Here is a 16,401-nt window from a genome sequence, read left to right as displayed (position 1 = left end):
TTGCATTAAGTATCTAGGAGTACTGCTTGATGATAGACTGAGTTGGCAGCCACATTTAGAACTAACCTCAACACGAATAAGAAAACTAGTTTATATTTTTAAGAAATTAAGATCTGTATCTGAACTAGATTTATTAAAAACTGTGTATGTTGCTTTGGCGCAGCCAGTCATTGGTTATTGCAATGTTGTATGGGGTGGCGCTTGTAAAACCCATATGATAAAATTAGAAAGAGCTCAGAGATCCCTGTTGAAGGTCATGACATGTAGACCATATAGATATCCAACGACTCTATTATATAAACAATGTCAATTGCTATCTGTCAGACAACTATATTTATTACTGTTAACGTTAAAACAGCATAAGCTTACCCCCTATGATCAAAATAAAAATACAAGTAAGCGAACAATGACAAATGTATGTGTGCCATATAAATGCAGACTGGCTACTGCCAGACGGCAACAGGGTTTTATGAGCATCTTTATATATAATAAAATTAACAAAACTCTAAATATCTATCCCCTAACTAAATATGAGTGTAAGAGAAAACTTAAGTCTTGGTTGCTGTCATTAGATTATGATCAAACTGAAAGCATCCTACATTAATATACTCATATACACACACACACACATACACACACACACACACACACACACACACACACACAATAAATAAATATATATATATATAATGTAATTGCTATGTAATCTTACTAGAATGGCATTGTTTTCTGGTATCAAAACAAGCCCTATAAATAAATATAATTAATTTCTTTAAATATAAAATTAAAAACATAAATTTAGTAGTTAATAATAAGATTTGATAATCTTCATTCTGTTTCTATTGTCTGGGAGAGGACACTGACTTCTGTAACACAGGTCTTTACCTAGCTCAGAAGTCAGGGACTTCAACACCTACCTGTAACTTGTTTTTGTCAATAAAAATATTTTTATTTTATTTTATTTTATTATTTTTATTAATTAACAGTGTGGGCGATGGTACTATCCGTACTATATCATCCTAAGGCCCAAGGTCCTACCTATAAAACTTACTCAGTTCATGAAATTTAAATAATATTCGATTGGAACAGAGTTGCTTTAGCTGTGTTTCGTTCAGTTTTAGAACAACGCCAAATCAACTCTATTTCCTACAATGTAGGTTCAAATTTCTATGGCAAATTTTGCATCTTTCATTTGTATGGCTGTGAGCCAGGAGGATATAAGAGTAAACCATGTAGATGGTTTAGGCTGCTGCCTGTCTGTCTTACCTTCTGCAAGCCAAGTTGTCCGGCATACATGGTCATGTTCTGGGCGCACATCTCCCGCGAAGGATCGTTGGCGTCCACTTTGAACAGCATCATGTTGATGAACGTGATCAGGATGGAGGGTGCACAGAATGCGCTCGTTGTCACGTAAGCTGTACAAAAACGTGTAAACATTAATAAATTATACATGATGACTAAAAATAACTGAATTCCCGTTGCCAGGGAGGTTTTGGGATACTGAGCAACTTTTACTATGGGACCAACCCCGAAATCGCGACCCACCAATGGGTTGCGATCAATAGTCTGGGAAATGCTGCTGTAAAAATCAGACCAAACCACAATTTTCGCGGTAAACATGACTGACCTGGGTCGCCGAAGTGCGGGGGGGTGGAGCCGTAGCTGGTCCACTTGATGAACATGAGCAGCACCATGTAGAAGAACAGCAGCACCAGGAATACGATCTGCGGCACGAACTCCACGTACACGCTGGTGCGCCGCTTGAAGTACCTGATGATGAACATGACTGACCTGGGTCGCCGAAGTGCGGGGGGGTGGAGCCGTAGAATAGAATAGAATAGAATAGAATAGTTTTTTATTCGTAGCTGGTCCACTTGATGAACATGAGCAGCACCATGTAGAAGAACAGCAGCACCAGGAACACGATCTGCGGCACGAACTCCACGTACACGCTGGTGTGCCGCTTGAAGCACCTGATGATGAACATGACTGACCTGGGTCGCCGAAGTGCGGGCGGGTGGAGCCGTAGCTGGTCTACTTGATGAACATGAGCAGCACCATGTAGAAGAACAGCAGCACCAGGAACACGATCTGCGGCACGAACTCCACGTACACGCTGGTGTGCCGCTTGAAGCACCTGATGATGAACATGACTGACCTGGGTCGCCGAAGTGCGGGGGGGTGGAGCCGTAGCTGGTCCACTTGATGAACATGAGCAGCACCATGTAGAAGAACAGCAGCACCAGGAACACGATCTGCGGCACGAACTCCACGTACACGCTGGTGTGCCGCTTGAAGCACCTGATGATGAACATGACTGACCTGGGTCGCCGAAGTGCGGGCGGGTGGAGCCGTAGCTGGTCCACTTGATGAACATGAGCAGCACCATGTAGAAGAACAGCAGCACCAGGAACACGATCTGCGGCACGAACTCCACGTACACGCTGGTGTGCCGCTTGAAGCACCTGATGATGAACATGACTGACCTGGGTCGCCGAAGTGCGGGGGGGTGGAGCCGTAGCTGGTCCACTTGATGAACATGAGCTGCACCATGTAGAAGAACAGCAGCACCAGGAACACGATCTGCGGCACGAACTCCACGTACACGCTGGTGCGCCGCTTGAAGCACCTGATGATGAACATGACTGACCTGGGTCGCCGAAGTGCGGGGGGGTGGAGCCGTAGCTGGTCCACTTGATGAACATGAGCAGCACCATGTAGAAGAACAGCAGCACCAGGAACACGATCTGCGGCACGAACTCCACGTACACGCTGGTGCGCCGCTTGAAGTACCTGAGAATGACAACAGATGATATTTTAATTTTGACAAGTAGAAACGTTTGGGACGATGCTATTAGAAGTATAACACTCTTACGGTAGATGTTGCTAGGGTCCCCTTGATCCATACTTACTTACTTCAATGGCGCAGCGACCCAAAATGAGTCTTGGCCTCCGACACGAGTACACGTCAATTGTCTTGATCCTGTGCCATCTCCCGCCAGTTATCGGCATGGAGATCGCACAAGTCCGCTTCAACCGCATCGCCCCAGCGATACCTGGGACGTCCGATCGGCCTCCGCCCTACCGGGCGTCCCAGGTATGCCCTTTTAGCGCCGCGATCCTCCTCCATTCTCCCCTTGATCCATAATATGGTAGAAAGATTTGCTGGCTATGGATGAGGTTTTGGTGGCTCAGATAGCAGAGCGCTGGAGTATCGATCAAGAGGCTTTCAGTTCAAGTCTCACCCAAGATAGTAATTTTTCCATTTTTAAATTTATTCTAAGGTTAACCTATTCTCTTTGATAATAGTAATAGTACTCACAGATGGTTCCAGAGCGACATGCAGACACCGAACAACATGTGGAAGACACCGATAATGATGGAAATCTTCATCTTGTAGGCGTTCATGAAGATAATCTTGTTGGCTTCGGCGAGCTGTCAATAAAAATGACACATTAATATTGTGTACTATAAGAAACAGTCTTAAGACTGCATCGAGCAAAATCAGCGAAAAAGGCAGTCACCGTTTAGTCGCTAGCGTTCACATCTCTTGATAAAAAAAAAATATAATAAATGTCATTATTATCCCAAAGAGTGTGTTTACAACGAATCACCCTTGAAAATCTGAAATGTTTTACAATATAATAAATACACTTATGCAAAGTTGTACCTAAAACGTGACGAACGAGTGTCAGCGTTTAGTAAAATTTGTATAAAAAAATCGATGCTCATGCTATAAAATCGAGTGATTTCGAAAGCCAGATAACTGGACTACAACGAATCAGGCTTTTCCTATTTTTCCTCTTAAAGGCTACAGAGAAATTCAATCGTAAACGTAAACTTTCGTATAATTTCCATACATCCGCCATATCTGTCAAATTCTCCTTCTCCTCAGATGCCCGCTGTGGGCCGTTGGAAGCGGACGCTTACTTCTTTCTCCCGAGTTGACATTTCGATTTGGCATATATATTGACAGAAATTCATGTCCGTATACGAATGATGATACCAGTGAAAAACTGTGTTCAAAATAAATAGGGTAAATAAATAACGTCACACGGAGATCTAGAGTCATTAAAATTTCGATTTATTTTTATTCACAAGTCATAATACTTAAAAAATATGACAAATTATTTAATAAAATATATTAATACAACCAAATCAGTGTAATTACCTTCTTCCTAATTCACTTAAAATGAAAAAAGTTTGAAGATTTGTTATTTATTATTGGAATAAATTTTCATTGTGCTGGTATTCATATTACGTCATTTTAAAAACATATATGACATAATGTCAATATACTAGGTAAACAATTTATCAACAAAATTCTTCACATTTTAGCCTAAACAATATAAACTATTAAAATTTTATTTATGAAGACGAAGCAATGTTGTTCACATAATTTCAGCAATAAAATTCTTAGTTTCAACCAGTTTTGTTGCTATTCTAAGAGCTATCATGTGCTTTGAAAGTTAATGCAATGATATATCATCAAGAAATTGAAATCAAGACTCGACCTGCAGTTTCAGCGGGTTTTTGTGGCTATATCATCAGTTGAAAGAACGATATTTAAAGCCAGTAGCATCGCAGTGGTCTGGTTTACGAGTACCTATATTGGTTTCATGTGACGATGTTTATATAAATGTATCTATCAAACAACAACGTGCTTTTATTTCATTGATATTCGGTGCAAAACGATAACTCAGTAACGAAATAAAATTATCAGAAATGAATTTGGGTTTTTTCAGTGAACGTTTATATTTATGAAGTCGTTTATGAGGTCTTATGTCTTATCGGCGTGGCTTTGGCCTTTGGACATTTTTGTAATGCTTTGTAATAAGGTAGGTGAGGTATCTAAATCCCTAATTGTAATAACTTTTTTTGAATGAATTACAATTTAATTATTTAAATAAAAAAGTGGTCCACAAACATACACATCCGCTTGGTCCGCTAAAATAATTTAAGTGCCCTACATAATAGGTATATTTAAGATTAACAATCAGTAAACATCATTAATTACGCTCAAATGCTTATGTTTCAGTACAAATTGGGTGAAATATTTCCGACATAAAACCTAAAGGTAAAAGTACAATTTGCTAAGTAAACTGTCAATCTAGATTAATTATAATAGATAGACTCTTATAAGTTAGCTTACTGAAGATTTTGAACAACATATAGGTACTAAATAAAATACAATTTGTTTTTCCATGACTCATGTATAGGTGAACCAGGATCTATTGAGGGTGCGCCATGTTACGGAAATTTGTTGGTACTAATTTCTAGCAATGGCAACAATTTTAATAATAGACAACATCTACCCTCTATGATAGTTGTCAATATTGACAATGTAAACATTGCTTTGTCTAGTTTCGTGTGAATTATTATTAGACTGCAATAATCATGCCGAAAGTTTTAGATTTTACAGAGAAAAAAGTTGTTAATAGTGTATTTAGTTATTTATTGGAAAAAAAACGTGCGGGAGAGGAATTTCTTCCATTAGAAAACATAACGAAATTAGCATCTGAATTGACGGGTAAGTTTCAAACTTATGGACAAATGTCACTATAGTCAGGTCGTCACGATTTGGTTGATGTCTTGTAATAATTTGATTCATGTATAGGTGTATCGCATGCATCGGTATCACGGATTGCTAGCGAAGGGCGTAAGGGCGGAATTAAACGACCAAACCTAAAAAAAGAAACTGTTTTAAAAGAAGACATAAATTTCCCAGGGGTAAAATGACTGAAGAATATTTAGATCCCGATTTCAACTATGCTGAATAGAACATATTTGCTTACGTAAAATAATTTTATTTGTAAAATTATTTATATAAATTCTTACTTATAACTCTTGCGTTACTTATTGACTTTACGCTATTCATTTTATCTAAATCGAGTTAGCCATTTAAGCGCAAAAGCCGAAGAAATATCCAAACATCAAACTTCGCACTTATTAAAGTTGTCGGAATAAAACAAAAATCATCTGCCAATTTCCATTGTCCCCACTATACAAATTGTTGCTATATAAAATTCAAAACGAGCGCCCTCTTGACAATACTCCCAAAGTTCTGGTTTACCTATATGTAGGCCGTATTTTACTATAGACCATTTTAAATTTAAGATGAAATTAATTCATGATAAAAGCTAATAAGGCCCGGTAGTATTTTCTGTTATTCTTGAACTTGTACTATGACTAATTGTAAGAAGGCCCACTGTCAGTAACAAGGCCCGGTTCCGAACCAACATGGTATGTTTTTTTTATAAAATGGATTTTTCAAAAGCGCCGGAATATTTTTATAACTATTTTGGTATATTAAGAAACATGAACTAACTAACTAACTAACTATTTTGGCTCATCGATCCAAAGAGAGTCTTGGCCTCCGAAACGAGAGCGTGCCACCTATCCCGATCCTGCGCAACTTCCTGCCAGTTACTGACGCGAAGCTGAAGTAGATCCGCCGCCACACTGTCTTCCCAGCGATACCTGGGCCGACCCACCGGACGGCTACCAGTCGGTCGTCCCAAGAACGCCTTCTTGACAGCCCGATCCTCTCCCATTGAGAGTAGGTGACCGAACCAGCGAAGTCTGTGCGCTTTCGTTTCGCCGATGATATTGGGTTCGGCCACTAACTCCTCGATCTCGGCATTTTTCCAGATCCTCCAGGTGCCGTCATCTCTCTGAATAGGTCCCAGGATCTTGCGATAAACTTTTCTCTCTGCTACCAGGAGCTGACCTTCTTCTTTTAGTGTTAGGGACCAGGCCTCACAGCCATACATTAGGATAGGCCGTATAACGGTTTTATATATCCGTAACTTTGTATGTTTGCTGAGAAGCCCGGACACCAACACTTTGTGGAGGGCTGCACTGCACCGCAGGGCGTTTTGGATGCGTATTTTGATCTCCTCCTCTCTGGTGTTTGTGTCGGTAACAGTAACAGTGTAAGAAACATGAACAAATGAGAAATATATATTGAATTGGTTTGGTCATAATATCCTGATTATTAATAAAACTATTTCAGTTATATAAAGGTGGGCCTTATATGCCTCACCTGACCTTATTCGTTCACATTTAGATCCTATAACTATATTTGGTCACTTTGGCCGTCACTATCTATTTGATGCCGATTGTACTAACAATTAAAAGTACAGCTCATATGTACTTTTACCTGTACTGAAACTTAAGCATTTGAGCGTAATTAATAATGTTCACTGATTATTAACATTACGTGTTAAAGAACTGTGTCCCGATTTGGGCCATGGTGCGTCCATTAATGAATCGCATACTAACGGATAGAGGTTTACGAGTACATTCACAGAAAAATGATTATAGGCAACCCAATACTAGTGGCTTAATTGCCGTTTAATGATTCTGAATCTGAAGATTCTTCTTGGATACTGTCAAATCTTATAAAATATGTCACCCATTTCTGTTCGTGGAGGTTTTATTAGTTGTGTTAGATGCCTTGCATACCGTTATTACCAAATAATGGGCTGATAAGGCCCGGTAGCAACGAGATCGTACCGTATACCAAAAATAAGGGAAGAGGGGAAATGGTCGGCTCCCCGGTCCAATCTATGCTATATTTCTTCATGCTCTTAGCAACTAGGGCAAGTTATATATCATTTTTGTATAATCTAGGGACGAGGAATTCAGTTTTTAAATAATCGTTATAGGTATGTATAACGATTCATACAAATAAACTGACTTTTGCACAATAAATAATTATTATATGTATTTTTTTACAATCACAGTGTGGTGATTTGTACTAAATAAAAAAATTGTTAAATTTTGCTCATTTATTCTCCATTCTAAAAAGTATCACTTTAAAATAGGCACTCATATATTTTTTCTGAATAATAATTGTGGCACCGCATGTGGCAAGTCAAACATTAAATATTGAAATAAAATTAAATAAAATAATCATCTGGCATTTGAAAAGTGTGAATACAATGTTTTTATATTTTACAGATAAATTACAGGTGATAATTTTACAAATGAAATGAGTTTCTGCCACCAGTGCCACCCTATTATAAAGCAGTAGACTTTTTTACTAATAAGGTATGCCCACCAAATACGCTTATAAGAACGATATATTCTATCGATATAGGCTATGAACTATCTAATGATATACAGGGTGTAATCGTTAAGTGTAGTCAGGCTATAATTCCGTAAATATAACAGATATCAGAAAATTTCGAATTGATATAGAGAGCGCGTAATCCAATGAGTAAAATACATTAATTTTTTTTTTCATAAAAGCAGAAATATCCCAAACATTAACTTTAAACCCTCCCATACATTTAGTACGACGACTCACCCCTCAAAGAACGTTGGTGTCGTAAGAGATAAAACTGCTTGAGATTCATTATTTGCGATAATAAACTGTAATAAAATAATAAAACTACCGTTTATGAAATAATAAATCCAACATTGATTTTTTAACTACACCGCAAAGTTCATTTAGAAATATTTAAGGGGGCCCGTCAATGTATCGCACAAGAAGGGCGTCATTTGGAGAAACTCCTGTAAACAAAAAATTTACTTCCTTTAAAAAGAAATGTTGGATGTATTATTTAATAAACGGTAGTTTTATTATTTTATTACAGTTTACTATCGCAAATAATGAATCTCAAGCAGTTTCGTTTCTTACGACACCGACGTTCTTTGAGGGGTGAGTCGTCGTACTAAATGTATGGGAGGGTTTGAAGTTAATGTTTGAGATAATTCTACTTTTATTTAAAAAAAGTTATAAATGTAATTTTACTCATTGGGTAATGCACTTTTGATATCAATTTGAAGTTTTCTGATATCTGTTATATTTACGGAATTATAGCCTGGCTACACTTAACGATTACACACTGTATAAGTTACTTCAAAACGCGTCATGGACCAGAACCCATACTATCCGGGACACAGTTCTTTAATATTATGTAGGGCTAAAAAGGCCCTCTGTCAGTGCGGGTGACAAGGCCCGGTCCTGGGCCTTATTGAACGTATGAGATGAAATCATCATCATCATTTCGGCCTATATACGTCCCATTGCTGAGCACAGGCCTCGTCTCATGCGCGAGAGGGTTTGGGCTATAGTCCCCACGCTAGCCCAATGCGGATTGGGATGAAATGAGATGAAATAGTAAATTTATATATTTTAATATAGGTAATTATGAGTTATTTGATTTCCCAATAAGTTTTAAGTAAGCATCACTTACTGACTTACAAAAGTATAAGTGTAGTACTTGAATTTTATTACATGTTTTTAAAGCTTTATTATTAACAGAGCTTTAAAAATTAAGTTATAAGTGAAATATAATAAGCGTCTTTAGTTGTAAAAAAATATGTTACAAGACCTATAAGTAATAAAGAGATAATTTTAGATATAGTCCACTTTTTTCGAGTAGGTAAAATAGATGATTTCTTATATCTTTAATAATAAATCTCCTAGGTTTAATTCGGTCTGTCTACAAACCGCATACCTACCATTGCCCACCACCACACTGTTAACTGACAGTCCGTAAACCTTATTACAAAAGGCATAAGGTCCACCGATGGACAGTTAAGAGCGTCGCCGTTTTGAACCTATCTTAATACAAAAGTCAACAACGAAAATAATTAATTACCTAATACGTCACATACCTATGACATGACATGAACAAACAAGGAAAGCTATATATAAAAAAGTGTTTTTTCTCTGTCTTCTCACAAAGGAAAGCTGTGACAGTTTGAATTCCTCAAAGAAGGTTAGTAGTTAACACTAAACTCGAAACAGCACCTTTAAAAAAACATTAGGGGTCACTGACCTGTCCCAGTAAATTGAGGTAGTGTGCGTGAGCTGCGTTTGTGTGTGAAATGGGGTAATTTGACAGAATCTGAAAATTTACCCTCATCTACGCCCTCTTAACTAATGGCTCAGTGAGCTGTAGACCTCGCGACCTTTGCTATTTTGAAAAAACTTAATCGACAAATTAAATCTATATACATTTTGAACCCGCTAACCAAATTTTATGGAAATTGGTTGAAAATCCGTTGAGATGTGAACATCCGGACATACGAAAGAATTTTTGCTCAAGTTGAAACGGAAGCTCAAGTTCGCTAAGCTCGGCCAATCATCGGTGGACCTTGTCTTTGAAATAAGATTTAAAAAAACAAAATTTTGTACGGAACACTAAAAAGAGATTAATGAAGACGAATTGGAAAGATTTAGAGACTTCTCGAGAATATGTTTCTATTTATTTAACTTTGATGTGAAGATAAACATCTTTTCGAAATGTTGCCACTAACCTGCCACACGGGATCAATTCCGAACGGGTACGGGGTCTGAACGTAGTCCCACGAGTCCGGATTAAGTTGCAATATGGCGTTTTCCTGCGGCGTGGACTTGTTGTAGTTGATGTGTGTTGTTGTGTTGTTAGTTGTCAAGCGGACCCCAGGCTCCCATGAGCCGTGGCAAAATGCCGGGATAACGCCAGGAAGAAGAGTTACGCCACGCCGAGCCGAAGATGAGACTTTTCGAGAATATATCCCTGTGTATTAATTATATGTTTATCTTAGAGATGGTGTATAGATTACCTGCCACACGGGATCAATTCCGAACGGGTACGGGGTCTGAACGTAGTCCCACGAGTCCGGATTGAGTTGCAACATGGCGTTTTCCTGCAGCGTGGACTTGTTGTAGTTGTTGCGCCACGCCGAGCCGAACACGTTGAGACTTTTGGAGAATATGTCGTTGTAGATGAGGCCGGTGTACATGGAGAAGAGACCCATGAGGAGGATGATGTAGCGGCCGCCGAAGAATATCGTCCAGATCTACGGAAAAAAAGATGGATTTTTTTTTTAAGTACAAGCGAATGTTTTTAGCAAAAAAAAATTCGATTACAATATTAAGGATAATAAAGAAGATAAGGCTGTAAAATATTAACATTTAGCATAAAACCTAAAAATATATTTTCGAATAAGTACCTTTCACGTAAGGTATTTGCATTCTGTTCGAATTGTGTACAGTTTAATGTGTTAGTGTAAAAAAAATAAGTAAGTAAGTAAAAGTAAATATACTTTATCGCACCACAAAGGAAAATACAATAACAGATTTACAGTGTAAATAATGGTAGCAACAGGCGGTCTTATCGCTGTAAGCGATCTCTTCCAGACAACCAAAAAAAAATTGTTAAATGTAATTTTATTCGAATATTTGATCGTCCAATATTTTGTACTTTGACTCAAGATACATTTTATAAAGTAACACAATTATTGACATTGTGTTAATAATAAATATGGTTAAAGTTTTTTTTCGCGGATATTGATTTTGTAACACTAAAAACGAAACCAACATTACTAGTAAGAACATCAAATATTTCTTACAAATTCTAAAAATTGTTAAAGAGAATTAAATTAGTCCAATAGTTTACGATCGCTATGAAACTAACCCATAACCTACTGACACACATTCTAATCGACAGTACGTGACTTTTTGTTATTACCTTATGCCTAGATACATAAACAAATATCAATTAAAAGTGCGTAATTTTTGCGTTTATGAAATTTCAACATTGTTTCGTATTTATTATACTATCAGTGTATAGTTGACTACAAAAACATGTTTAGAATTTTATACATTATTTCCATAGCCATAAGGATTAAAACGAAAAATATTACTTTGCTAATCCGTGAAAAGATAACGTGCTAGTCAATCAGTGCTAACCCGTTATACTTACTTGTGTATTTTTTTACATGCAATTAATGTAAAAAATACACAAGTAAGTAATATTTTTGGTTTTAATTAATATGGATTCCCGCAAAGTAACGCCTGATTCTATTCACTATAGCCATAAAGTTTCTAAAAATATCGACACTTCTGTAGTTAGCTGTATTACACCACAATAAGACAGCTCTGTGAAGCAATGTAGTTTAAAGTGTGTATAAAAGTGAACATGAATGTAACGGTAGCGTAGTTCGTAACGATGGTCTATGTTAGACTTATTTTCTTAGCTTCGATAGCATCTTTGTGCGGGGTAAGTCAATGTTTTAGCTTCTTAATAATTTTAATTTATAATTCATTATAACTATGCGTAAAATTAGATCTTGCAAAGGACTTTTTACAACAAGTGTTCATTAGGAACCCAGTTGTAATATTAATCTCATAATCGTTTTTATTAAATTTGGAATTTTAGTGTACATTCATTTATATACGCAAAATATGTGTTTGGTTAATTAATTGATTTTTACTTTAAAATGTGAAGGCTTTTTAGAGTTCTTTTTCTTCTACTCTCTTTATGGATGGAAGTTAATTATTTAAATAATCATTATGAATATTTATTTGTACTAATACGTAGGTACAGTTAAATATTAGGCCCTAGAATTGTGTTAGTTATATCAATTAATTAGTTAAAATTTTTGTCATTTGCATTTTTTCTTCAATTGAGGTGTCAAAAAAAGACTATGTATTGTATTTTGTATACGCAGGTGACATGGGGTGGCTTCGTCCCCCGCAAAGCATGCGAGGCGCCCCCATCGTACTACACCCCACCACCCCCTTACTCTCACTGCAAGCCTGAGAAAAGCCCCGAATGTACTCTCGGCGAAGTCGTCAACAAACTGACGAACGCGCTCATTTATGCTACTGTACATAATTGTGGGAGGGATACTGGCTGTAGCGGAGGTGGTACCGGTGGTAGTGGATGTGGTACCGGTGGTAGTGGAGGTGGTACAGGTGGTATAGGAGGAAATACCGGAGGTAACGGTGGTAATGGAGGTACCGGCGGTGGTACAGGTGGTACTGGTGGTATGGTAGCATCTCTATTAGGTATAGACATATCATTGGTTAATCAGACCCTACTCAATCTCAACGTGTTACCGCTACTCGGTGGTGGCGGTAATGGTACTCTTACGTTAGAATCACTGTTAAGATTAAAGTTGGATCTACTTGGCCAGCTATTGCTGACCGCCGATGTGTTGCCTCGTCTGCTCGGTACAGGCGGTAGCGGCAGATTATTGTCTGGAGTCGTTGGAGGCAATACTGGGGGTTCTGGTGGTGGCGGATTACTGTCTGGAGTCGTCGGAGGGGTTACTGGAGGCTCCGGTGGAGGAGGATTATTGCCTGGAGTCGTTGGAGGCGTTACTGGAAGTGGTAAAGGGGGTTGCGGCGGTGGTATAGGTGGTAGTGGAGGTGGTACAAGTGGTAGCGGAGGTGGTACAGATGCATTGGGCTCCGTATTAGATGCGAAAGTGAGGTTGCTTGGACAGGATGCTGTTGTTGCAGATGTGTTGCCTAATACTGTTGGCGGTGGTAGTGGCGGTGGTTTGTTAGGTATACTATAGGTCTTGAATTCACCCTATTTTTTCTTTGTGAATTATATATATTATAAAAGTTTATGATAGATGTATTCATTCACTTTTTCTGTTTATACAATGAATGAATAACAACACTCAACTTTAAAAGAGTCACGTTTTATTTTTATCGATCCATCTATAAATCCATCAGTTATAAAACTCATTACAAACACTTATGGCTAAAATACTGTACTTATCACGAATAAATGATAATGAATAAATCATATCATGCGCCTTTATTTGAGCATTTGTATTTACCTATGAGAACAATAAACAAACCGATTATCTGCGGACGTATGATCGCCATACTTCGAAGTTTTCGGTGCGGGAATGTTTTACACTAGCCAAATAACAGGTAAAAACTGTAAAAAACGATACTAATTTAACGTTTCTAAGCACATTTGGACCTTACTACTTACGCTTAGTTCATAGTTTGGTAATTATTTTACAATAAACAATGTTATAAATACATGAAATCATTCCCGCACCGAAAACCCCGATGTATGAATTGATCGAAGCGGTTATCATGGTACACTGGCGTTCAAAAGTGCATGGACATGTTTCAACCGTTAAGGCATTACGGTCGACATCTATCCATACACTTTTGAACGCCACTGTACCTGTGTACCTAATAGCTAAGTATTCAAGCAAACGTCACTTTTTGACTCAGCTCGATAAAAAGAGACATGACCCATGGGTGGTATTCCACCTATCCAAATTCTTTGTCCAATGTCATTGCGCTGCACTCTCTCATTAGGCAAAAAGTGAGACGCAATACACATTGGACAACGAAATTGGATAGGTGGAATACCACCCTAAGAAACGCTCGATAAAGTTCTTATTTCCTTTGAACACCACTTTTATCGTGTGCGGCGCGTCATCTTGACTCTTGTCGCAATGCACGAAGGTTGATATTAGGCTGTAGCCTCGCGCGTCAGTTGACGTCGTTGGCGAGTAAAAGCTTAGAGGATGTAACAAAACGGAGTAGCCATTAACAGGCGTTTCCCTCTGTCGAAAATAGGCGCCCAATGGTCATACACTTGTATGGACTGACGTTTATCTGACATGGCTATAAGGCGTCTCCGTTTGGTTATATCGTCAAAGGGTAAAAGAGTTAAACATAATAACATACAACTGACAATATCGTCAAGTGACAAGTTGACAACCAAAACTCACTAATTACTTAAAAATAATTAAACAAAAATCAACCTTATTTTCGTATCAATATGGTTCACTATGGCTATTAACAGTGGCTATTAGTAATCAATGAGTATTAGCTGTCACCTGATGATATAAAGAAACGAACCTCGCTGTCGATCTTCTTGGCCTGCAGAGGTTTCTCCTTGTAGCACATCCAGAACCCGAAGGCGGCCATCAGAGCGCCGTGGCCCAGGTCGCCGAACATCACGGCGAACAGGAACGGGAACGTGATGATGGTGTATGGAGCTGGGGAGAAACGTATGTGTTGAAATTCGAAAAAATGAAAAATAGTCGGGTCAATATTATGACCATTTTGAATGTCTAAAACTTTTTGGACACATTTTTGCGTGAGTTTCTCTAAATTTAGATATTTATGATTGATCGGTAGTAGCAGATACCTCTATTGGATAGCCAAAAATGACATTAAAATTGTGGAATATCTTCGTCAAATATGTCACTTTATTTAGTAGCCGTAATTCGAGCTTAATTAATTTGAGTGACGCACTGGAAATATTATGAAGTTACGCGAGGTAGGGCCAGGGTCCTACCTCGCGTGTTCAGCGAATTACCAGCCCAATTCTGTACATAAACGACTGAACAAAGCTAGGTCTTAAGGTCGAATAGATGGTACCATCACACTCCATTGTTGAGCCAATTAGGGTCCTAGCTAAGTTGGTTGTTCGATACTTACTCTATGGAATGTTTAATTTAGCTAGAACCTTAAATTGCTCGACAACCATCGAGCGTGACTCTACACTTTTATGTTTACATGTTTGAAAACTTTTCAGACGATATCTTTAGTCTTGTTCATACAATATTATGAAATTTGTAAGAAACGCAGCTTAGATAAGTACAATATTTAAGATTGAATACGAGAACGAGAAGAGAAGATATTTAATATAGAGCAAGGTACGATTTCAAGCAGATTTGTGTAGGTAATGTTTTATATTCATACCGGGGTTGACCTCGCGGTAGGTGGCGACACCGTACGCGTAGATGAGGTTCTGGAAGGCGGACGTGAACTTGTTGGTGCGGTTGTACGTCGGCGGGTCCTCGAGGGTCTCCATCCGGTTCAGGATCGGGGGCACTGAGCTGCCGGAGCGTTCCTGATTAAAAAAAAACAAAGGTTTTTATAACAGAAATATACACTGTACATTTCCGGATCCCTTTGTTTGACATAATTATTGAAAGTCATAATGTAATGATTGTCAGATTATCACTAGTCATAATTCTGAAACCGTTAACTTTTCAGGATTTTCATAAGGTTATCCTATAGATAGGTTTGTTTTATGGCAATCCTTAAAATAAAAGTTACGCGTTTCTGAAATAGACCAAATTATGATTAACGAAACTGCGGACAAACAATACATTATGACTTAAAACTTTATAGAAAACAATAGATACCCGTACATTTCAAGTTGCAATAAGACACATCTGCAAAATGTGCAGAAGTGTCTTATTGCAGAGTTTTTGACACTTCTGTGTGAAATCTTAATGTTGATCTTACTTTCATCAGTTTATGCTCAAGCGTATGTTGGGAAATCTAACCGCTCCTCTGCTCAAAGCCAGCTGAATAGTCTCCAGGTCAAGAGCCGGCACCCAGCACTTGGCGATCAGACACTCCTGCGTCACATCCAGGTTGAACAGGTTCAGGGTGTGATAGGCCTTGATCTTCCTTTCATCAGTTTTTGATACGATACTCAAGCATATGTTGGGAAATCTAACCGCCCCTCTCCTCAAAGTCAGTTGGGTGGTTTCCAAGTCAAGACCCGGCATCCAGCACTCAGCAATAAGACACTTCTGAGTGACATCCAGGTTGAATAACTTCAAGGTATGGGTCACATCCAGGGAAGGTTGAAAATATGTTGGAAAATAGTGATC

The 16,401-nt window shown here is 38.2% G+C and overlaps 1 protein-coding gene across 2 annotated transcripts in view; it reads right to left on the bottom strand.

The window, feature by feature from the left end:
- The window catches only part of LOC134664316 (V-type proton ATPase 116 kDa subunit a 1-like), a 65,189-nt gene that overhangs the window by 13,375 nt on the left and 35,413 nt on the right, over positions 1-16,401 (bottom strand). For both annotated transcript variants that reach the window (XM_063520886.1, XM_063520887.1), the window contains 6 exons: positions 15,476-15,626; positions 14,627-14,766; positions 10,564-10,800; positions 3,323-3,435; positions 2,651-2,793; positions 1,267-1,415 (listed from right to left, as the gene is read on the bottom strand). In XM_063520886.1, coding sequence (XP_063376956.1) covers positions 1,267-1,415; positions 2,651-2,793; positions 3,323-3,435; positions 10,564-10,800; positions 14,627-14,766; positions 15,476-15,626 — 933 coding nt within the window. The remainder of the gene's footprint in view (positions 1-1,266; positions 1,416-2,650; positions 2,794-3,322; positions 3,436-10,563; positions 10,801-14,626; positions 14,767-15,475; positions 15,627-16,401) is intronic.

The sequence above is a fragment of the Cydia fagiglandana genome, chromosome 5, assembly GCF_963556715.1.
Source record: "Cydia fagiglandana chromosome 5, ilCydFagi1.1, whole genome shotgun sequence".
Classification (NCBI taxonomy): domain Eukaryota; kingdom Metazoa; phylum Arthropoda; class Insecta; order Lepidoptera; family Tortricidae; genus Cydia; species Cydia fagiglandana.
Note: the sequence above shows the minus strand (reverse complement) of the source record. Positions and strands in the feature narration are given on the sequence as shown.